Here is a 24,404-nt window from a genome sequence, read left to right as displayed (position 1 = left end):
ATTCACAAATGTACATTTGAAACACCTGGGATCAGTGCATGCTGACATAATAGGACATACCTGTGATGTATTTTTTAAGTTTAACTGTCATTCATTAAGCCTTTCATTTAAAAAAGAAAATATGGACAAGCTAAAAAATAAAAACAAATAATAATAATAATAATAATAATAATAATAATATAAATAAATAAATAAATAAATAAATAAATAAATAATAATAATAATAATAATAATAATAAAAAATAATAATAATAATAAGTAGTGTAATAAGTCAAATCCGTCAATTTGAGAGATCTGAATGGAACATGTATTATTTTTTGTAAACAATAACAATTGTGTTCGTATTTAGTGTTGGCCTCCTCAAATATTTTTTTGTAAATATTGTTGTCACTCAATACTCCTGGAAAAGACAATTTTAATCTCAATGACGCAACCACAACCTCTTTGAAAGGGCTAACATATTTAAACGTCAGCATTCACCAAGAGGACTTTGTTTGCAAAAGAGCGTCTAGATATGAGTAAACCGGTGGCCCTGAAGCGAAGTCAGTGTGGGGGGAAAATACATTTTCATAAATAGAATAAATGCCTGGAACATGAAATTGGGTTTTAATCTAGTCCAGATGTGACTGCTGTGACTCCTGCGGTTTTTGAGCTGGACCTTAGATCTGTGTGTCGCGAACAAAAAAACAAAAACGGTTAAATCCACCTTTTACCTTTTCACAATCCTGAAAGATGCTTTTTTTTTAAATGCTGTTTAATATCGACACGATAACACAAAAAAAAAAAAAAAAACATTCACCGCGTGTTTTAATCGAAGCTCGCCGTGCGACAGTTACGTACGTCGGAGACAAACGTACATGCCTGAGAAATCCCGAGGATTTCGAACGCACCGTGAAGGCAGCGCCGTGGCGCTCCGGGTCCTAAAAAAAACCCCACAACGCAACAAACTCAGGAGTCTTACAGCGGTTCTTCAGCCATGTGGCCGATCTTTAAAGGCTCTCGTTTTGCCACCGATATAGAGAGATACAGGGATTCAGACAGCCTGGAGCTGGACGACGCCACAGATATCTGTTTATTTTTACTTTTAATTTTTTTGCAGATTTCGACCAGGTGAACACACCTCCCACGGGTGTAAGAGAAGCTACGGTGGCCGCGAAAAAACCCAAGATGGGCCCTCTCTCACGCCAGTGTTTTGTTACTTCTCTCTGGGCCACTGTACAAACATGGCAGTGCAACATGGCGGCCTCTGTGGCGGAGGACCCGCTCCCCGCGTAGATATACGTGGCTCAGTCTAACGAAAACACAACGATTCTCATTTTCATGGGATGATACCCGAATTAAAACGTAATTATGAATAACATACTCCATTTCTGCCAAGTCCGTTCTGCTAGCTGCCACTGGGCCATAAATGCCAAAGTATTCAAAAGCCACTTAATGCGGGCTGAGTGCGTCTTAAATAGAGGCGCAGGATTCAGCTTTCCCTTTAAATCCACAGTTTTTTGGGAGTGGGGGGAAAAAAGGAAGGGGAAAAAAAAAAGTCATTCCGTCTTCAAATTTTCAATTTCATGGACGGCTTCCCTTGTCAAAATGTTGTTTCATTTTTCTTTCTCTACACTTCTCCCTGTCCTTTCCTTGTCACGGAGGTGTCCATTATAACGCCGCTATGTTTTACTCCAGGTCCTTGGTATGAAAGGTCACAAACAAGAACCAAAAGTGGAGGCGCTCCACGACCACAACGCTGGGCCGAGCGATCGCTCCAGTGCTGCAGCGTTACGTATACAATGGTCAAACAAAAGTGCAATATACATCAATTTGCCGTCGTTGGATATTGCACATTGAGGAAAAAAATGATGTTGTTCGATAAAAAACATTTTGATGTTGAATTTATTTTATTTTATTTTTCTAACAATCAATTCAATAGAAGATTCCACCTGTTGACAATAACTGGCAATAGACTCCTCGAATAAGTACTCGTTCTCTCTCTATTTTATTGGCCAAGAAGGAAGAACCTCACGGGCTTCGCCTACGATCATAGAACTTGAGTTAGAGCATTTGATCCTGATTATTATTCCTGATTATGGATTTACAAATTAGAAACAACTTTTTTAACTCTAGTGACCATTCCCCATTAAAGTTGAGCGATAATCCGACTGCGTCTTTACACCTTCCCGTATTGATTTTCATTAAAAAAAAAAAAAAAACCTCATCTTCTATCATGCCGTGTGTGTAATGTGGAGAGGAGCCGCTGGCCTCTCCCGGGGATAGAGGCTGGTGTGGTCTGAGGAGCCAGGGCCAGGTAATGATATCATGTCTGAGCTGCATCAATCTGCATCCTGACTCTGGTTCCAACAAATATACAAAAGTCCTCATTTGAATGTCACCATGAAACACAGGTAGCATCTTTCATGTGGTAGATGTTATAAGATAGATATAATAGGTGATGAATGAACGCACACCACTAATTCCGTGACAACCTAACATGAGGATTTGAAACACTGCGCTGTTGTAGGTGAAGTGCCGGCTTTCACAAGATCGCCACCAGGCGTCCGGCGCTCAAGCCCTGTGACCTTGAGCCTCAAAACCCCCGAGGCCTGTGACCTTGAGCCTCAAAACCCCGAGGCCTCCTCCAGCCACATGTCTCTTTGTGCCATGGAGACCTACCAAGTGATGTTGTCTCCTCCAGTCATCCGATTTATGGAACAATGGTGGTGGTGGTGACAGCACTGGAAGGTATTGGTACTTCCTGCACCACTGATAGATAGATACATAGATACAGTACATACATAAATACATACATACATTTTTATTCTGTAAATAAGTGAAGGAATTTGCCCATTTCCTCTCTATATCATACTCTATGGTATAAATACACCAAATCAGGTATAAATCAATAACATGAATGAATATAAATAACACACAAGAAGGAAAAACAAGACAAAAAAACACGTCAAGGTTTGCTAATTATCTTCAACAAGTATTCACAATTTACACGTGATGGAGTTGTCAAAAGAGAATCTGTACAAGTTCAGTTCATCAGTTCAGCCTGTGAGTCGCTGCAGTTAGATTTGCGAGCAAAACAAGCAAATGACTTTTGCTGGAGTGACTCCAGACTCCGGAGGCACTTAATATCGCATTTTAAATTGCATTTAATATATTCATAATCATTTCCTTGTCCCATTGTCTTCTTCAAACTGAGTGAAGAGCGTTTGAATGGTTGAGTGATAATTCTCATTTGGCTTTGCTCACTGAAAGGAGCTCCCTCTGAATGGTTTCACTTTACCAGGCTTGCATTAAGGTGGAGGTGGTGAAGGGCCTCACATTGGCCCCTGCCTCGGGGCCTCCAAATCACTAAGACCGCTCCTGCCAAAAGGTGCCATGCATGATGTCAAATGATTTGTTTTCAATATTTATACCTGCTTATGCATATATATTTGTATCCACACAAGCCCTCTGGGCACTGTCTTAACTCCGTGCCTCTGTAAAGTGACTGCTGAGCTGGATGCAAAAACTGCAACCTGTGACGGCGGCATCTGAAGCCATCACAACACAGGGTCCTGCTGGCTTCCAACTGCTCTGAGATGGTCTTCATTCATCTTGACATCACGTATTACATATATATAGATCTAATATATTAAATATTAAATAAAATATTAAATCTGAAATAAAATTGATATAGTGTAATAAAGATAATGTCACAAACGTGTCCATCTGCAGGCTGACTAAATCTGATCAAATGGGTCTGTGGCGTATGTACTGTATGTATGTATGTATGCATGTATGTATGTATGTATGTATGTATGTATGTATGTATGTATGCATGTATGTATGTATGTATGTATGTATGTATGTATGTATGTATGTATGTATGTATGTATGTATGTATGTATGTCTATATGTATGTATGTATACATGTATGTTCACGTTCAAGAGATTATTTACCGTATGTATGTACATGTACTGCATGTATATACTGCATGTATATATGTACTGCATATACTGTATGTATGTATGTATGTATGTATGTATGTATGTATGTATGTATGTGTGTATGTGTGTGTATGTATGTATGTCTGTATGTATGAACTGTATGTATATACTGCATGTATGTATATATGTACTGCATATACGTATGTACTGTATGTATGTATGTATGTATGTATGTATGTATGTATGTATGTATGTATGTATGTATGTATGTATGTATGTTGTATGTATGTATCAGGCATAAATAGAAGACAGTCCTATGTTTAATAAAAAAAACAAAACAAGAATATATAGACATGCATCATCAAACAAAAAAGCTAGAATTGTTGTTCAAAGCCACTTATACTCGACTCTTGTGCGATTAATAGTAAGCATATATTTTTGTTTGTATTTTTGTTAAACAATCCAGACATTAAATGAAAGACATTACATACAGTTTGTGTATGGTTGGCTAAAATTATACAGGTTATTGCTGGAAATGTCTAAAATCTTGTTCCATGTGTCCTTTTTAACTCCTGTACATACATACATTCTCATAACCCTCTTTCTTTGCACTGTGAATTATGTTTTATGATACAGTCGTGGCAGACACTATGTAAACCAGGCATACACATGTTTGTAACTAAAATATACAAAGGCAGAAGTGGATATTTGTCTTCATTATTTTGCAATGCATTTCTGTGTTTGGTTCCAGTAATATAAGAGATGACTTATTATTTGATAGTCTGCCCTGGAATAAGAGTGCAGGCATTGGGATTATTCATCGTCTTTCCATTAAGCAATGCCTTGCTACCTCCGTTTGTACCAATTATAGTTTATCATCCAACACAAATACACCAGCTCTGTTATTCCTGTGCTTCAATGAGTGAATTCATTGACATAATTTAGGCATCACAATGAGTATTTGATTATTAGACATATGCTTTTATCATATATACAGTATGTTGATTTGTGCCAAATGTAAATTATATATATACACAGTAGATGAGCCTTTTTGTGTAAATGCAGTACATTAACACTGCATATACATATATATATATATATATATATATATATATATATTTGAACAATGCAATTAAGAAATTTAATTGAAAGGCGTTCTGAAGTTGCAATATTAAACATGAGCTCACCATTACTTGAATATTCTGCAAACCAGTGTACCCATGAAAGTTAATCGAAGCGACAACAAGCGCGCAACAGCAAATTAACATTCTACCATACAAGTGATTGTGAATGCTGTCAAACAATTTTCAACAGCTATGCCTTTGCAATACACAAAGGTTTATATGGAGTGCACTATGCTGGCATGGAACATAATGACTTCAGTTATGTTTATACATGATTATTATGATTACTCGCACGTACAATGCAGACAGTCTACAGTTCCAAGAGCAAATTGTTTTGGTGTTATAGTCTCTTAAAAATGTTTTTAATATATCAATATCTGGCAGAACATTTTAGGGTCATTTGTAGAGTAAAAAAAGACATCAGGCTCTTAAACTAATAAATCTGGAATTCTTCAACAATACAATAATAGGAAATTGCATGAAACAATTGAAATTTCAAATGTCAAGATTTAAAAAGGGCGAAGACAATACTTTGCCTCAAGGTTTAACAGAATCTACCTTCCAAAAATGGTAGGTGGTCTAATAAAATGCAGGGACTATAATAAAAAAAAACATTTTTTTTTAAACAGCAAGGTCTTAATGATGATACTGAAGCTATTCACTTTAATACGCTTAGTCAGTATGAAGGATTTTAAGGGCGATCGACAGCTTTCACATTTATGCAAAAAAAGTTAATAAAGGGCAGAATTAAGAATTTCTTCTGAGTACAAACATCAAGGTAAATTTTTTTAAAATTACATTCTATGTTGAAAACTAAGAGGTCCATTTAAGCTTTTGCCATTCCAGTGGAAAGACTTCCAACAATCCATTCTATTGGAAAAGTGCCTATACTGTAACACATAGTTCTTTGTAACTGTGCCTGATATGTATGTCAAAGATAAAATGACATAAAAAAAAATGTCAAAGAATATCAAAATTTTGGGCATTTGCTAAATCAAAAAAAGTTGTAATAAAATATTTTTATATAGTGTCAAATATGTTAAGCATACATCAACGTGGTTAATATTAACCATGGATATTTCAAATTGGTGCATATAACTGGGTTTTATTTCACAGTTAATCTTCACCCAACAAATACGGGAAATCCACTTAAAAGGCGCATAGTCAGTGTGCAGTTTATATCCAAACAAACATACAGTATACTAAACATATAGCATAACATTTTATGTAATGTATTACATAAGTTCAAAAGGTAAACTATGAGCAATCCCTAACACACAGGTAAAGGATGACATTCATATAATGTGCTAACTGGCATATGACGCTAGAATTCTTTTTTTTTTTTTTGGGGGGGGTGATGTTTGGCCGCAATATTGGACAACAAATCACGAATACAGCATTGAGTGGATACAGCGAGGATATAAACACCACATTTATATTCATATTTCTGTGATTCTATCCAGTCCAAAGGGGCTTATGAGTGATGTTTTCTGGAGTTGAGAGAGTGTCTCCTCTTCCTCTTGCGGTGGCACTGCTCCTGCCTCTCCGGCCAGGGGAAGCCGCTCTCCGACGCCCGGGAGGCTTCCGATTCGTCGGTGTCGGGGTCCTCCTGGCCCGTGGGGAAGCCCTTCTCCGGGAACACCTCCTTGAGCTTGGAGCTGAAGAAGGACTCCAGGTTACGGCCCGCCTGCGCCACCTCGGAGTCCGGCTGCGTTCAGAGAGGGGAGTTTTTTTAATATCAAACCGCGGGAAAGGGCGCCGGGAGACCGTCGAGGGGGAACGGGCTTCACTCACGTAATTGAACTTTCTGCAGTTCCGGAACATGAGGAAAATGTCGGCGACGAACTCTTCGGGCGAGTAGTAACGCCGCGTGCTGCTCTTGCTGAGTTTGGCCCTGACCACCGACAGGTCCATGGGTCGTTTGATGATCTGGTAATAATGTCGAGCCTGTGCGAGGGAAGCAGGGTAATGTTAAGAGTTGAAATGGTTGTTAAAAGGTCGGAGGATTCCTCCATTATGACGTTACCAGAGAATCATTATCAACCCCGCCCAGCGAGTCTTTCTTAGGCTTTCCAATTCACCTCCAATTCACTTAGATCATCGTTCCAAACACTTCTAAAGCTCCTCTGAGTTCGCTGCCATCATGCCAATTTCTTTGCGCAGAGTTTGGACACGTTGCCATGGAAATACAACTCCAGGAAAGGCAAATTTCTATTCGGTCTCCTAAATTCCAGGTTATGGTTGTTTCCAAGATTTTCTTGTAAAACAATAATAATAATAAAACAATGAGATGGCAGTTTATTCTTGTACTAGAGTTATTACTAAGTTCATAATATCAAATCACTGACAAAAACATTAAACTACAAAAAGGCAAATGAGTCGATTGATTCAAACTTGTTTTCGGGAAATAAATAGATATTCACTCACGAGTGGACTGACAGGCTCATGGAAGGGAGCACTCAGCACGTTACTTAAGATCAGGAGAGTCAATCGCTCACACTTCTGTTATGAGTGGAGAGAAACAAGCAGAGAAAAAGAGAATATTGTTGAGTCAATTCTGAGAAGCACTATTCACCAGTATCAGTCGTAACTTTACGTTCATATTCAACAAATCATATTGAAATTTTGCAGTAAATAGAATGTGAATCAGCTGCATTTACATTTGTTGGGTTGAGGAAACCGTCCAACCAAATGTTCATGTTGTAATGTCAATAGCTCTTCCATAATAGTATAAATTTATACTAAGATAGTGATATAACATGAAGAAAAAAACTCAATTGGTAATCGCAATTGTTTGTAGGACAAATTATCGCCCAAAATGACAGCCCTGGCTGTGGCATTTAAACAGCTGAGGACAGGACTCACTCTCTGGTCGCAGGCGGAGAGTCCACGCACTGAGGCCGGCTCGCCAGACGTTCTTTCGTTGTCATAGTCGTACCCCGCCTCCAGCTGCATCACGTCCCGGCACAACGTGCACACCCAGTCGCCCCTAGGCCGGTTTCAGAAGCGACACGTTACCAAAAAGTCAGTTTTTACGGCATGAGAGAACAACTTAGAAGCTCTTTAAGCGGGTCCTTTCTTTGATGCTGGGTGTAGCGTGAGAGGCTTACGTGGGGAAGCTGAGCAGAGACGGAATGTGGCACGACAGGTGGAAGACTTTGGGACAGCGATCGCAGCACAGCAGGTCACCGCCGATCATGCACACGGCACAGAAGTCCTCGCTCTCCAGCTCTTCGTTTTCCTGTTCCAGCTCCGCCTGGAGGCCCGGGTTGGCGATCAGGAGGGGCCTCTGAGCGGGACCGGCGGGGGCGTCCTCCTCCAGGTCAGAGCGGAGGGGTTGGGGTTCGTCGGTGGTGAGATCCAGGTCCGACTCCAGGTCCGGCTCGGACTCGCCCTGGGAGTACCGGGGCTGATCAGAGATGATGTCGGAGTCGCTGTCCGCCTGGAAGACGTCCGATCCTGCCTCTGCGTCGCACGACTCCCCGTCGCCGTCCAGGTCTTCCGCGTTGCCCAACGCCGCTCCGGCGTCCGATTCCGGATTTCGTTCGTATTCATCTACGTGCGGCTCCGACACCCCAGCCATGTCTCGGTCCCGAAAAGACCCCTCCGTCAGTCCTGTCAAATCCTTAGCGGGGGACTCGGGTTCAGCCTCGGACGAAGACTCGAGGCCCGGGTCAGAGTCCTGGGACAGGTCCGACTCCAGCTGCGGGTCATACTCCATGTCGGGTTCCAGCTCTGAGCTTGACCTGGGATCTGAGTTGGAATCCATGTCAGGGGCAGAGAACAACTGAGCCTCGTATTCAGGGTCAGAGGACGACGCTGGCAAAACAAACTCCTTGGGAGAACCGTTTCCTCTCACACTGTGGAAGTCGCTGATCGCTGGGGGGGCGGGGGGCTGACTGGGGCTTCTTCTGGATGTGTACGGAGGTGTGGTCAGCGACAGGGTGGCTCTTGTCACAGGGCCAACACACATTCCCTGCACATCCCATTCCCAACACAGAATGGAAGAGGACACAAGAATGGAAACTGGGTTATTGCAACTGCTCTTGCGTAAGCAAATAAAAATGTCATCTGACTTCTATATCCACCCTTTCAAAGATACACCCACGTGGGAAAAAAAGGTGACTTGAATTATTTGAAAATATACTATGTTGAGTTTATACCGCTGAAGTTGTATATTTCATGGATTTCTGGTTACTTTTATAAAATAACACACTTTTAACTTGATAAATACACAAGTATGCTGACAAAAAAGTACAAATAGGTGGAAATATACTTTTAACACATTTTATAAACTAAAAAAAATATAGTAGTAATACTATATTAATAATACTGTAATATAGTTTCAGTATGAAAAAATACTTTTTTTTCACTTGGACAGACTGTGGTTATTTGGTTTTCTTTTAAAGGAAAGGGGCTTTCACTTTTTTTAAAGGATCCATCAGATGCCTTCTTACATGCTCAAATGATAATCAATTTGAAATTGAATTCAGAAACCCTACATTTCAAATGTAGGGTTATGTATATAACCCTGGTGCTAGAAATGATAGTGAACCTACCACCATACCTGGTCATCTGGCCTTGGGTCAGTGGGTTTAGCAGTATTTATATCAAAGTCAACACAGGTGTGGGTATGCGGTCACAGCAGTGTGACATCACAGCAGTGTGACATCACAGCAGTGTGACATCACAGCAGTGTGACATCACAGCACTGTGACATCACAGCAGTGTAACATCACAGTAGTGCAGTATATGAAATCTGACACGGTCACCTAGGGGAGGGAGGGGTACTCTAGGGCAGCCAGGCCCTACAGGCAGGTTATATCGCCGTGAAGATTTATATATTTTTGCTCATTTGTGTAATAAGATATGCACTCAGAGCTCTCACTTACCAGGAGGATAAAATAATATACTCCACTGCTTTGATGTCACACTGCTGTGACCTCACACCCACGCCTGTTTTTAAAAAAAATATAAATTCTTCTTAATCACCTGACCCCAGGCCAGATGACCAAGTACGGTGGTAGGTTCAGTGAAATAAAATAGAACTGGTATACTTTGGGGTGGTTTTGCAGGCGGGGTTTCCAGAATTTAAAAATGACTTTCTGAGACGTCGTTTGATTTAAGACAAATTAGTTCTAGACGAGGAAGTCCGAGACTAAAGTAATGAAGGACTGGTCAACTCCTTCTCTCTGGTCTTGGTGCCGGTCTTAGTCCAAATAATCATTTTTTTTCTATTGTCAAGGTGGACCTGGAGTCCCACAGCCATTAATCCAAAGGTTTTAAGACTTCACTTTGACCTAGATTGGCTTTACACATTTTTTCAACTGAGACGGGGGCAAGTCTGAGACTATTTTAAAAACCGTGACTGAGAAAAGGGTCCTTTAAGGTTCACTCATACACTTCCTTTATCTCAAAATAAAACTACTCTACTAGTGCAGTTAGTCCAGATTAATAGTTTGATTTAGTATGAGATTAGGCCTGATCCGCGTCTCCGAAACCGCCCTGTAGAATGTGTTAACAGCGTGCGTGTGAGGAGTGAGGTAAGACCTACTTCCGTGGCTCCGTCTCCCCAGGGCCTGTGCTGGGGGGAGGCGCAGCTCCTCTCGACTCCCCCGGCGGGGAGGGGGTCGCTCTGGCGTCGCCCGTGTGGCGGGAGCCGCGAAACCAGGATTTTGAGCCGCTCTAAGCACACCACCGGAACCTTCTGAATCTCGGCATCCGTCTGAACGTCCCATTTGCTGTGAGGAAGAGGGGGACACGAGTACAAGCAACCGAGGAGGACTTCAGTTTTTTTCAATTTTTGTTTTTTTACATCTGTAGATGCTTATGTCTTAGATGGAATGTACCTGTTATCTTGGCTCTTTCTTGCAAAGGCGTATCCTTCGTTGGCCTGATACTCGATTTCGTCTGTAAAAACTCCACAAGCGTTATCTGAGAAAGAAGAAGAAACGCCTATATTAATATTCAAATAGTGATCACTTGCAAAGCCTTTGTATTTGGTGTGTTTAAGAATCCAAAGCTACAATATGGTGAATATGAATATGAGGTGAATTTGTTCCTCCAGTACCCGGCTCGGTCTTATAGGACAACAGTGGTGAGAGGTGCAGGATGGATTGCCCTCGGCCACGGGATCGGCTAAGGACGGCCGGGTGCTTTTCCCTGGCAAAACACTGGATCACTCCATCTGAAGCTCTTCTTTTCATCGGATCCACATTGCTGTACTGAGAGTTAGAACAGAATAAGATAATAGACAGAACATGTAAAAGATAGTCAATCATTGCAATCCTGTTAATGTCCTACTAACAGAGATTAAAAAAATGTATTGACTTTACTTTGAAAAAAAAAGGAAAACATGCATAAAACTACTCATAGAAGTACAACAGAGCAGGCTCTGTTCTTCTCAATAACATGCTCGCCTGACCCACCTGTCCAATACCTTTTAATCTTGAAGAATACTGTTTCCTGTACCCACAAAAAAACTAAAATTGTGTAGAATGTAGAACGTAGAATGTAGAACAGATAAGACACGGTGGAAAATGTACTGTAGATTAGTGGTTCTCCATCTGGGGTCCGGGGGGCCCCCGTGAAGGAATGCAGGGGGTTCGTTTTTATTTTTTTGTTTTACATTTTCTGTGCATTTTATCTTTTACAAAATATTTACGCACAACCCCACTAATGATGCCAAGTTAGTTTGCTAGTTAGATTTGCACTTTTTGAAGGGGATCCTTGCCCAGTCTTTCTCTTCAGTCTACCAAGGGGTCTTGCATAAAAAAGTTCAACATTATACACAAGCTGCTTGTGAAGAAAAAAAATGACTTGCTTGATGTTTGATCATTATTTTACAATAAATGCGTTGGCCTCTACTGGTGAGATTCAATTCCGCCTCGTGCAGGATTCCATCGTAACATAGATACCTGATCTGCAGCTCCGGCCTCCAGGCCGCTGCTCCGCCCAGCGGGTCCTCCACCTGGGGGGCTCAAAGAGGGGGCCGACAGCTCGGCTGGGATGCTCTGGGAGCGGCTCTTCCTTCGCCCACACACCGAGCCAGAGCAGCGCCTGCTGCTCTGAACATCCTTTCCACTCTCGTGGGCTGTCAGCGACACCTCGAGGGACGGGGATCTCTGTCAGGAACAGAAAGAAACAAACCCAAGAAGGTTTCAGCAACAACACGGAGCTACAGCACGACAACGTCATGCACAGGAGAGACGCAGCTGCAGCTTTTCATGCAAATACAAGCGAGAAAGGCATGGGATGTGTATTATGATTAAAAAAAAACAAAAAACACATTGAGTTAGGGGCGGGTGATTTTTTATTATACTATTGATATTGTGATATGAGTTGAGATATCATCTGGGATTTTATCATAATATCTTTTGAAAAAGTGAAATTTTGTCTTTAAGGCTGGACTATAGTGAAGTAATGCAGTTTTTTGTTTGTCTTCATAGATTGTTCTAGCTTGTTTATCTTATCTTCATTACTGATGATTTTCTCCAAATATTGCTTGTGTGTCAATATCTTATGAAGGCATCAATAGTCATCGTCCATCTATGGATATGGGGGTAACATATTGTAATATATGTCAATGTCGCCCAGCCCCCACCTTGAGCATCTGTGTCAGCACACATACGCACTAAATCGGATGTTCAAAATTGTTCAAACCTCCGTACAATTTTAATAGATGGATTCAAAATGACCCCAAAGAATTAACAAAACAGCAGAATATTTTGATTCAGCGGTGAAAGGTTGGTTATAACCCTAATTACCATGTATAAGTTCTCATCTGCAGCGAAGTTATTAAGCAAGACTGGCAAATAATTCATAAACTCCTCTCTCTCCCTCCCTCATTATAACCTGACTAATGTGACTTCTCTGTGCTCCCAAAGAAACTGGGATTTACTCTGACTGACAAAGCGCCTGATTTCTTTTTTTTTCTGGCTCCGTCTCCCCTCGCACAATTCTTCCCCCCCCCCCCTCCATGTAGATTGAGGGCGGCCGACACAGAGCGTGCGCTTATAATTATCATGAGCCTAAAAAGGCCTACCTGATCCGCGCTCCTCAGGAGAGGTGTGCAGGATTCTAAATGAGGATGAAAAAAAAGAGAAGAAAAGAAAAACTCTAATCCCCCCCTCCCCCCATTCCTGGAATGATGGAGTCGTGGGGATTTATTTTAAGGCCGGTAACCAGCGTCGAAACCTCACTTCTATTCCCTGGGTGGCTCATTAATGACAGGTTAAGTACACGTGTGGATGCACGCGAGCGTCTGTGTCATACTTAGAAGCGGTGGCTTGAAAAAACTGCAAACAATTTGTCCCTGTGTTCATAATTAGTGCATCGGCAAGCGTTTTATTTGGATAGGTGATTATGTGGCTGTTCAAACTTCTGACATGGTGTGTGCCGGCAGGGAAACCCGCCCCCCCCCGCCAAAAAAAAACATTAGTGTCCTTGATTTGAAGCTGCATCGTTCTGCGCAGCTTCTATTTTAAGTCACAGCGAGGCTCGCTTTGTTTTCAATTATCCTTTCTTCGCGTCGCAAAAAGGAGTTGGGTCCAGGTTTCTGTTCCGCCATCTGTTCCCACACTCACCATTCAATGTGACAACGGATCATTTTGGCACCTTACGAAAAACGATCAATCAGTGGGGTATGTAGGCGGAGAGTTATTATTTTTAGTTTGATTTGACCTACCTACCATTATGAGATTTTAAGATAGAAAGTAACTGTTCAAGAATCAATTTAAAGGTGTTCGACTGTCATTTATCACCTGAATTGAATCATAAATAAGAAATATAAATAAAAATCATTTTAAGGTGCTGTTTATAACTTATTTAGTATTTGTATGCTGGAGTGACTACATAGACAAGTGCCATAATAGAAACTCGGAGGTTTACAAGCAAAGCTTTTGGAGAGTTACAGATCTGGACGTTTATGTTTGAGTGCATGCCAAGTGAAATGAATCAGTTGCCGCAGAAAGCTGACGTGCTGCAGGTATTCACGAACCCTCCATTTGGACATTACATTTACATTTACATTTTGTCATTTAGCAGATGCTTTTATCCAAAGCGACTTACCAGGGAGAATAACATTCAAGCTACATTGCAACAGAAACATTAGTGTAACAATAACTAAATACTGCTAAGCAGTGCTAAGTAATTGTAAGTAAGGAGAGGAGGTGCTCTCTGAAGAGCTGAGTCTTCAAGTGCTTCTTAAAGACAGAGAGGGAGGCCCCTGTTCTGGTGGTTTTTGGCAGCTCGTTCCACCAACGTGGAACTACAAATGAGAATAGCCTGGATTGCCGTGGTTGCGTTGGTCAAATGAGCGAACGCAGCATCCGGGGGGTAACATGTGCTCTTACAAGAGCATTTAAGTAAGTGGGAGTATTCCCAACAATCCCTCTGTAGGCAAGCATCAGAGACTTGAACTTGATGCGAGCGGCTACAGGTAACCAGTGGAGCTCGATAAGCAGCGGAGTAACGTATGCTCTCTTTGGCTGGTTGAGCACCAGTCGCACCGCCGCATTCTGTATCATTTGCAGTGGCTTCACCGCACAAGCCGGCAAGCCTCATAGAAACATGCATTGTCTGTTATGTATCTGTGTTATCTGACAGTGTGATCAGTAGCGTTTCTCACCCGGCTACCTCTGTAGTCTCGGGGCCGTGGCGGAGGCCTGGCCGCTTGCTGCCCCGTCCTCACTTCTGCCGCTGGGGAACCCTTGTGCTGGTGCTCCGGTCGCAGAGCAGTCTCCTTCTTACTCTCCTCCTGCGCTGCCCTACCTCCATGGCTTTCAGCCACGACCGTTTGTCCAGGGCCGGCCTCCACTTTCTGTCTCTGCTCCCAATTATAATCCGTCGTATAATCCCCATCGCCGCATCTGGGATGCTGTTGCGGGGCCTTGCTGTCCGGCGGCGTTCCCTGATCTGCACCTTGCTGAGGGTGGGCTTCGGGAAGACGTTCCATTGGACGCTGCGGATGGGAATGCGACTGTGACTTGGACGCGGCAGCCAGGCCGCAGCTGAGATGGATGGATCCTGTGGCCGAGCCGGCAGACGATGGGTGAGGACACTGCAGCGCTGCGAGGCCCTCTGGGTCGGAGCATCTCAGGGTCGGCGGGACATAGCCGGAGCTGTAAGCAACCGCTTCCAGTTGGGTTTTATGCAAACTAGGCAGATCGGTCTGGGAGGGAATAGCGTGCAGGCAGCACATTTGGGGCTGGCAGCAGGCCTGGTAGCCACAGCCTGGCTCCCGTCCTCTGTGGCACACAGAAGGCAGGGCCATGCAGGTCACGGGCTGCGGCCTCAGGATACCCGTGCAGGCCAAGGCCTCGGGGAAGGGGCAGTTCCCCCCCTCTACGTTCAGCTGACCTGTGGACCCATAGAAGCATATGTTTCTAGTTAATTATTCTCTTAAACACCAGGTGGGAGTTAAAATATGCCAATGAGTTAATCAAACGTCATATGTGAATAGGACAATAACTACTACGCCATCCGCTGTAAAACGTCAAAAATGTATACTATCTGCGAATGCAAGTTTGCTTTAGGTTACCTAAAGAGGACATTTGCTTGGTCCAGTAGCTGGCATCCCAGTTGAACTTGATCTTTACAGGAACCCAAGAGTCTGAGCAAAGTGACGATTCAAGGAGCTGCTGCATCTGAAGGGAAATCTAGCAGAGGAAGCAGAAAAGCTTAACGATGGAACCATGAAAATATGAACCATATAAATATAAAATGTGTATGTAAAAACATGGTGTGCAGTAACTTTTCTATAATGCCAAATCCTTTTTTTTCCCCCATGCTACTATCAACAGGTAATAGGTGTGCACTAAGAATAAGCTCCTGCCGCAATAACCTTTCCTGAGGTTAAGTCTGTAAAAACAAGGTTCTAGGTATATAATGTTTCGGTCACTGCCCTTCCGCCGACCGCTCCTCTCCACCTACCAGGTCCTTGCTGAACAGAACAGGACTCCCGCAGTGCTGCGTTCTCGCCCAGGTGATGAACTTCTGCACGTGGTCCAGCTGTCCACAGATCTCTATCGCCCCCTGCAGCTGATCCTCCAGACAGCGCTGGAAGTCCTCTGAGATCTTCTACCAAGCAACACAAAAAGCATATAGCGCGCTGTCGTCCGGTAATGGCCGCCATGGAAAGTCATGGATGAATTGCTGGTTAATCAGTGGCTGGTTTTTACTTTCCCACATGTAGTTCCTACGAGGGCGCGTGCGGCAGCTTTGACAGATCGCTATTGGCTCACCTTCACTCTGCTTTCAGGACCGATTAGATCACAATGGCAACTAATTCCGTGCATGTAGATTCATGGTCAACTGAACCATGGGAAGGGAAGAAAGAGAAAGTAATTACCTCCAGTTGCTCTATTAATAGGCTGGCCCGTTTGTTAAGCTCGTTCATCATAATCATTTTTGCCATTTTAATCTGGTTCTCTGCCTTCCTCTGCATGATCTTGACTCCGTGGAGCCTAGGAAGAACGGGCGGAGAAAATTACATTGTGATTGCTAACAGGGAAAAAATAAATCGCAAAACAGGGTTTGAATATACAGCTCTTTCATCTCATTTGGATCTTTTGAGCATTGTCGGCTGGATATTTCATCACGCCCAGCGTAGCCGAATAGATAACCATCCTTTCAATTTCGACATTGCGGAACGGCTTTCTTGATCAAATATGACAAATTCCTGGTCGGTTGTGCCAGAGCTTGTTTGCGGAGGTAGACGCTGAGGCCTCAGCTCACCTGTCCTCTATCTGCTTCGCGGTGTTTTCGACGGTCGACCTCCTCTCGTCCGCCTGCACCATAAGGCTCTCAAACAGCCACTGCTGGTCTTCCAAGGCCTTTCCAATATGCACCAACCTGAGCCCCGAAAAAACACACAGGATCACAGAGTTTAGACACTCACCTAGATACTGTTTTCACTGGCGTCCGGGCATAATGCAGGTGACCTTAGAGGAAACTACCGCACTGGAACCACGTCGAGGGCAACGGCGTATGAATAAGGAATGCGAATGAGGCGTATGCAGATAAAAGTGACAAGGCGTATAAAGGGCGACCCCGTTCTGCCGTGTCCTTGCGCTGCGTGTCTGAGGACTGACCTGTGGTTTTTGTGGCCGGACAGGTGACAGCTGCTACAGCACAGGAGGTCACATGACTCGCAGAACAGCTCCAAGGGCTCCTGTCGGTGAGCGTGGCACGTGAGCAGCGCGCGAGGGCTCGACCCTGGAAGGTGCAGGGACGACGGAGAGAAGTGGGAACGGAGCATTAACACCAGCGACGCCGGACAAACAAAAGCTGAAAGAGTAGTGCGAGGTACTGGGAGGTATTAAGGATGTAAACATAATATAACATGACACTTTATCAATCAGGAAGATAAACCTTGAGAAATGGTTGTTGAGAGTTGCTCGATATAGTATCATAAAATCTCACGTATTAAACAAATAGGCAATCAACTGTGTTGAAGCCATGTTTAATATATCCAATTTAATGGTTGGTTTTGTTAATTTTTAGGTTAATTTTCCTATTTTTAAGTTAATTTTAGGTTTGCCGCATATTGTCTTTTTTGTATTTTTATTCCTATCTATCCATCTATCTATCTATCCATCCATCTATCCATATATCTTAAATATTCTGGCTGGGATATTATCTTATCTTGGGTATTGTTATGAAATGATGAAGACCATACTTGTGCTCACAACATGAACTAAATTGATGAAATACAAAATGAAGTTGCACTTGGGAGCATAAAAATATCCCTTTTTTAAATATATACTTTAATGTTATATGTTTTATGTAATTTTTATGCTATGTTGTTTTTATGTTTTATGTTAGCAGTTCAAATGTTAGAGTTTTTAATATGGGACATTAATGTGGCTTTAATAACACAAAAGGTTATTTTAAAATTCAATGGTGTGATCCAATCCATTCAATATTTTTTTATTATATTTCTCCTAATAAATTTTTGTTTCAACACAGTAAGGGCTGAAACAAAGGAGGGTTGATAAGTGATATGTGTCATCAGCAGAAAAAAGATTCAATTAGTAGTAGAAGTATAGTATTAGTATTAGAAGTATAACTTACTTAGATACTTACTAGTTTAAAGGAAAAACATATACAAATTAATGAATAAAAATCCTGCGACAAAATCAATGTTTTAAGTCAATAAATTAAAATAATAACAATAAATAATATTCTTAAATAATGCATTTATAATAATTATATAAGAAAATAAATACAGAAAAAAAAATTGAAATTTGTTTCTGAATACAAAGACTTTCTTCATTCTTGATACTAATAAAATCTGCTAAAATAAATCTCCAGGGGCCACCAACGCTACTGAAACAATTTTCTAAAACACAAACAAACGTGTGTGGGCGCACGCACGCACGCACGCACGCACGCACGCACGCACGCACGCACACACGCACACACACACACACACACACATAAAAAGTTGGAAAATAGGCCATTTTACTCTCAGGTAGAGTGTGAGAATTGGGGACAGAACACGTCCTGGACTTTTCTCTGCTGGACGCTGAGCGGAGCCTGAAGCGGACTGAAGCAGCTGAAGCAGCCTGCCGCTGCTCATCACACATCTCCGTGGTGCAGAGCTGAGCACAGTGACCACATCCTGACTGACAACTCCAGCATCTCGCTCACCGCACTTTCACTCTGCACTTCTCACATGCATGCAAACCAATCACCAAAAATAACACCTGACAATAATGATGTGTGACAAACGCCTTGATTCGATTTCCCACTTCAGTCAATTATAATCACGCAAAACAGAAGACAGCTGGCAGATTGATAGCATGGATGCTAGCTAACTGCTAACATCGGAAATATAATGGTGTGTCGTTATTTGTACCAAAAATAAAGAGAACGGGAACCTTCAAAGCACTTCAAAATCTGGGTCACATGCACAAAGGGAGGTGTAATAAAACACTGGAATATCCAGGAACCATTAACCAGCCATTGCAACAGTCATGCATAATTCAATGCAACGGTTCAGACGAAGACACGATTAACAAGCGAACAGGGAAGGAGAGGAGAAACAGAAAACAAAAGTGAAATCCTGCATGCAAACGACGAAAGGGAGAAGACGAGCCCGTGCAGCCGCCCCCGTGCGTCTGGGAACGGGGGAGCTATGTCTTGTGGCGGATGCTTGCCTGGTTCCTTTGGGGCCAGGGACCCGGGGCCTCTCAAGTGGAGGTCGGGGCACTGGGTGGTGGCGGTGGCGGCGGCGGCGGCGGTGGTGGCGGCGGGCCGCGGCTGCTGGAGCAGCTCTGTGTAGGGAGAGGAGGTGGAGGCGGACGTGGGTGGGTGCTGGTGCAGGTCCGTGCACTGATAGCACAGCCACTTGTTGCAGAACGTACAGAGGCTCTGAGCGACCCCGTGCACCGAGCACTCCGAGCAGCTCTGACATAAAAACATAAGAGTGGCACACGTCAAAAAGATTCGCGTTCCCTCCTCTTAACAGCACTTCTCAGAGCTCTTGTTGGCTCTTATGCTGACAATCTCACGAGATAAAACCCATCTGGCTTCAAGGGACTGCCACATGCATGGAATCAAAGTCCCTAAAAGAGGTTACACTACAAATCAGTTCAAACACACACACACACACACACCTTCAGAGGCATGTCAATCGAAATAACAATGACAGACATTGGTACGAATAGGAAGGTTTAATTATATAAACATTTCCAAATATAGAGCTCTCTAATAGACGTTTTGCCTTCATTACACACATTACACACAATAGTGGATGTTCTGGCTCGCCTTTCAAACGCTGTGGCAATGAACACTGTGGCAGATAAAAGAGCTGGGAGGCTCTCAATTGACTCCGGAGCATTGTCTCTGTCGTGTTATTAATAGATTTCTCTGCTGATCTCCACACAATAAGCCCATCGTGAGCAGAATTGACAAAAGATAAAACTTTGCGGGCGAAGCGACAACTCCACCTGCGACTAATCAACCCATCCACTTTGAGAGCAGGGATGCAGTGGATGTCGAGAAATAAAGGAAGTAACTCACCCTCTCCATGTCGAGGTCTTGGGTGAGCGCAGAGGTGGAGCTGGCTTGGGAGCAGAGTTTCTCCCCTCTCAGAGCGAGCAGCCCCGAAGCCTCGGCAGCGACAGAGGCAGCAGCAAAACACGAGCTGAGAGTGTGAGCTGTGTACCTGCGGCAGGAACACAGCGATGAGGCGGCGCCGGCGGGAGGGAGGGAGGAAAGGGAAGCTTCACGCGATGAGCCCTCTCTCCTCCCTCAGTTCATCCAAGTGTAGGACTATCCTCACCGCAGGCTCCGACTCCACTCACAAAAAATAAAATAAAATATAAAAAAAAAAAACTAATCCGTTCGCTTAAATAAGCCTGTGCATAATAATTGGGAATTAGGGAGATAAGATAATTATTTTTTTTTTCTAGGGCAAAATATCCCCGGAAGCCCTTCCCAAAATGGAGGCAGAGGCCAAGTGACCTACAATGCCGCGCGGGAGACGTATGGGAAGCGCGGGGAGCGGGCTAGGCGGGGACGAGACGGGCCGGGCTATGATGGGATAGCTGTGGCCCTTCTCCGCATCCCTGTGTCAGCAAAAGGAGGGGGGGGACAGGTCCCAGCGGAGCGGCGTCCTAACGCAGCACGCCGAAACCGGGTCAGGCTCTCTGATACGCTCCAGATGGGACGAGGACACACTCCCGCCATCTCTCTTCGGCGCCGTGGAATCAATTAAGATCCTATCACAGCGTTTCAGAAGTGAAGGAGCAATAAAAAAAAAAAAAAAAAAAAAAAAACAAGGCAGTAAAAGGAGCTACGCTTGGAGCAGGAAAGGAAATCCGGAATAGAGAGGATTGGGTTACCGGAGGCTGAAACACTATCACCGTCATGTATCGGTGGTATACAGTTATGGAAGAATAGGAAACTTGAAGATGAAACTGTGGAGAGAGCACGGCTGTCCTTCCACTCAAAGCACGAGAAGCGCACTACATAACCAACTAAGTAAATCCCAAATCAATCCACAAAAGACATCCAGAGGGATGAGCAAATCTGCCTAACGACAACCCCTACAGCCTGACCTACAAATCTGACAACTCTCTCATCCTCGGGTGTTTCACCAGGGAGCTCAGAGCCGTTGTCGTCCCCGCTGAGAGCTCCAAGACCCAGTTTGGAACACAATTAGTCAATTAAGGTGCGCCCCGCTCCTCCTTCACTGAGCTCTCTTGCATCGCAACGCCGTGTCTTCCCTTCCTTCCACCGCACGCCGTGGACGTTTATCACTCAAAATGAACCCACCCCAGCCTACCCCGGGGGCCTTGGATAAAGCCTTGCCCAAAATTTACGCCATCTCAGGAGACGTCACAATAATAGCAACTTCCAGCGTGATCCCTCCCTTGAAAGCGCACCTCTGTAATCTCCATGAGCCCAGGGGTGCCGTCCCAGTGAGACACCTTCCACATCTTCCAAAGGGGAGATTACCTTCCACCGTGATGTCAGATTAATGAAGTTATTTCACATTTACCATTTTCCATCGCCAGTTATTCTCTCATATTACAGCTTCACGTGTGGTATGGCCAGAAATCCAAATCCTCAACAGTATTACATGGTAACAGCCTTGGATACATCCAAGGCTGTTACCATGGCAGTCAAGGAATGACTTCCATCATCCATTTCATCCATCTGTACTGAAAAATGATCATACCATTTTCAAAAACTAGAGGCTACTTGAAAAACAATGGAGCACTTTTACTAAAGGTAGTCTCTTTGTTTATAGTCGGGATTGAATTTGGAATCAAAGGCTGCCATCATCTGTCTCCTTCTAGAGGTTAAATAACAAGCACAACTTGCTTATTATTGGAGATTTCCAGATCCAATACATATTTTGTTTGTTTCTGCTGCTTTGCTTAAAGTGTCATCACTTTTTTTAAGTTGCACTAAGCTATTTTCCCTTAATATAACAAGCCGTGTATCTTTAAATAATATAACTAATGTTTGACTTTCACTACTTTTCAATACACTCTTCTACACAAACACAGAAAATCTGGAAAAGGTGATCCTGTGTCAAATTGACAAATATTCCAATAATAACAACAATAATAACGACAATAATGATGATAATGATAAATAACAAGAATATAGCAGTAAAAAACAGTAATAACAACAAACACAATAATAATAATAGCAACGCAGAATGAATTATCCAAATTTATGGACAGCGATAAACAGAACTCATAAACTCAATTAATTGCCAGTTACTGTAATAAAAACATAATTTAACTTAAAAAGAACTTGAGAAATAATTTGAAAGATTTAAAAAAAATAGCAGCTAAATAAATAAACAAACAAAAAAATAGATAAATAAATAAATAATTAAAAAAAAATTATATATATAATAAAAATAGGTCAAATATATAGCTTTTTAATTTTTTTTTTTTTAAGATTACAGAGCAGGGCGTGTCTGTTCAGTCTTCAGCTATCTATTGGCAACATAACCAATAATTCATTCGTGTCATTATTTTTATCCATGTTTCTGTCGTTTCTGGACTGTTTCCAATGAATGACATGGCGAAGGATCAGACGTGACTCTGGAAGTTGTTTGGTTGGTTTTTTTTTGCATATTTACTCTGCTTGATTAGACTGAACTATAATAATAATAATAATAATAATAATAATAATAATAATAACACCGCAACAAGACCCTGTTTTTATAACGTGCGCATGATAACATCCATAGCCATAGCACATTAAACGGGACAAATCGTGGATAAGCACGGATCCGTTTGCCTTAAAACCCCCGTTTGGGAAAACGCCAAATGTCCGGCGAACAAGTGAATCACGCCCGGGGCGCCGCGCCGCGCACGTCGCATGAACCCAAGCAGCCGCGACGTTGAGACGGGCGTGCTCCACCGTGCTAGGCGCCGTGTTTACCTTGACGCGGTCGCCGTCTTCCCCCCCTCGGATGAGGCTGGTGGCTCCGGATGCTTTTTTTGGGAGACGCAAAGTCTCGCACTTAATCGTGAGAGTTTGTTTGCTCGCATCCGAATCGCTCTGACGCGCCACGGGGCTGTGGTACTTTTGTTGGAAACACTAAAAATAGTGCGCAGGGCAGAGCACCGTGTCGGCAGGGGGAACATTAAAGTGGTAATCCGTGAGGTTATTTTGTCCAAAAAAAAAAAATGTAAAAAAAAAAAAATAAATTAAAATTGGCCGGCACCGTAGAAGAAACAGCCATTCGATGTTTGTGCATATGCATATGCTCCTCTATTTGCTGTTTCCATCGTTGGCGGCGGGGTCCACCTTTCCCAGCGGGGATCGGGCAACAAGTAAAATGCAGCCTTGATGAATTTGAATTTGATCAAACCAGCATAGCTAGTTGTGGTCGGTTACACTGTCAATACGGATGAATGTTCACCAAAAAAAAAAAAAAAGACGAGCGCAATTGGACGTAAAGAAATATCCCCGCAACCTCAAGTGACCGAGGAAAAAAAACAAACAAACAAACAAAAAAAAAATCAATCCATCAGAAGAAAACCAACTTTTAAGAAAGTGACGGTCTTAGAATCTAACACGAGGGGAAACCCAGAATTAAAAAAACAACAACACATTGCAGTTTCCGATGGGATTCTGGAACTTGTCGCGTAATCCACCCAACACAGACGATCTGATGGATTACCACTTTTAAGAAAGCCGTAAAAAAAAAGGCAGGAGGATCCGCTTTGAACGCGACGACGACGTCAGGCACAATAAAAACCATTGACCTTATACCCGTAGTGCTCGTCCGGTCAGAACGCTAACATCAGCAGAGTGATGTGCCAGGACATAATGAGGTTAGCGGCAGCGTGTGGCCAGACACACCGGGCCTTCTGGGACATCACCAAGTTGTCACCGCCCGCAGCTTTGAGGGAAGCTGTCATAGAGACGTCAAAGTGAGAAGGAGCCATGTTGGGAGACGACTCATGATGCGGAAATGAAATATGTTACAGATTACATATAGGGCATATATACAGTCGAGGTACAGTAAATTTGGTGCAGCGATCCATCCGTACGTGTGGCCGAATAACATGAATAACGGTTTCGGGTGCATTGCAGTCCTTGTGAACGTGTTGCTGTCAGTTCTCGTATGTTGGAATGTACACATTAGTCAGGCTGTGTTCACTGAAGCATCTTGGGTGTTTTTCCTTTTCACAATGCAACCCGACCTCACACAACAGTGTTACCACGAAAATATAGCTCAAGGATTTAAGGTGATAAGAGTCGCCACATATCTTAAAAAGATAAGCGCGGCGTATTATAAGAGGCCCTCGCTCAATGGGGCTTGTGCGGGCGCGATATGAGAGGGCGATCGCCGCTTAAAACTGGAAATTC

General features: G+C 43.1%; 1 protein-coding gene across 1 annotated transcript; it reads right to left on the bottom strand.

Annotated features, from left to right (window-relative positions):
- Positions 1-5,031: 5,031 nt before the first annotated feature.
- trim66 (tripartite motif containing 66) lies at positions 5,032-23,980 on the bottom strand (the record flags this gene model as incomplete). Its single annotated transcript, XM_079997276.1, has 18 exons — positions 5,032-6,759; positions 6,846-6,998; positions 7,479-7,553; positions 7,917-8,040; positions 8,162-9,027; positions 10,606-10,792; positions 10,901-10,985; positions 11,122-11,275; positions 11,969-12,175; positions 14,680-15,410; positions 15,592-15,709; positions 15,984-16,130; positions 16,402-16,516; positions 16,788-16,904; positions 17,144-17,267; positions 19,214-19,463; positions 20,079-20,223; positions 23,895-23,980. 18 exons carry the CDS (start codon positions 23,978-23,980, stop codon positions 6,526-6,528), a joined length of 3,918 nt encoding a protein of 1,305 aa, XP_079853402.1. The 3' UTR covers positions 5,032-6,525.
- Between the last annotated feature and the right edge of the window lie 424 nt (positions 23,981-24,404).

This window comes from Zeus faber (genome assembly GCF_960531495.2).
Source record: "Zeus faber genome assembly, chromosome: 3".
Lineage (NCBI taxonomy): Eukaryota > Metazoa > Chordata > Actinopteri > Zeiformes > Zeidae > Zeus > Zeus faber.
This window is presented reverse-complemented; position numbering and strand designations above follow the sequence as displayed.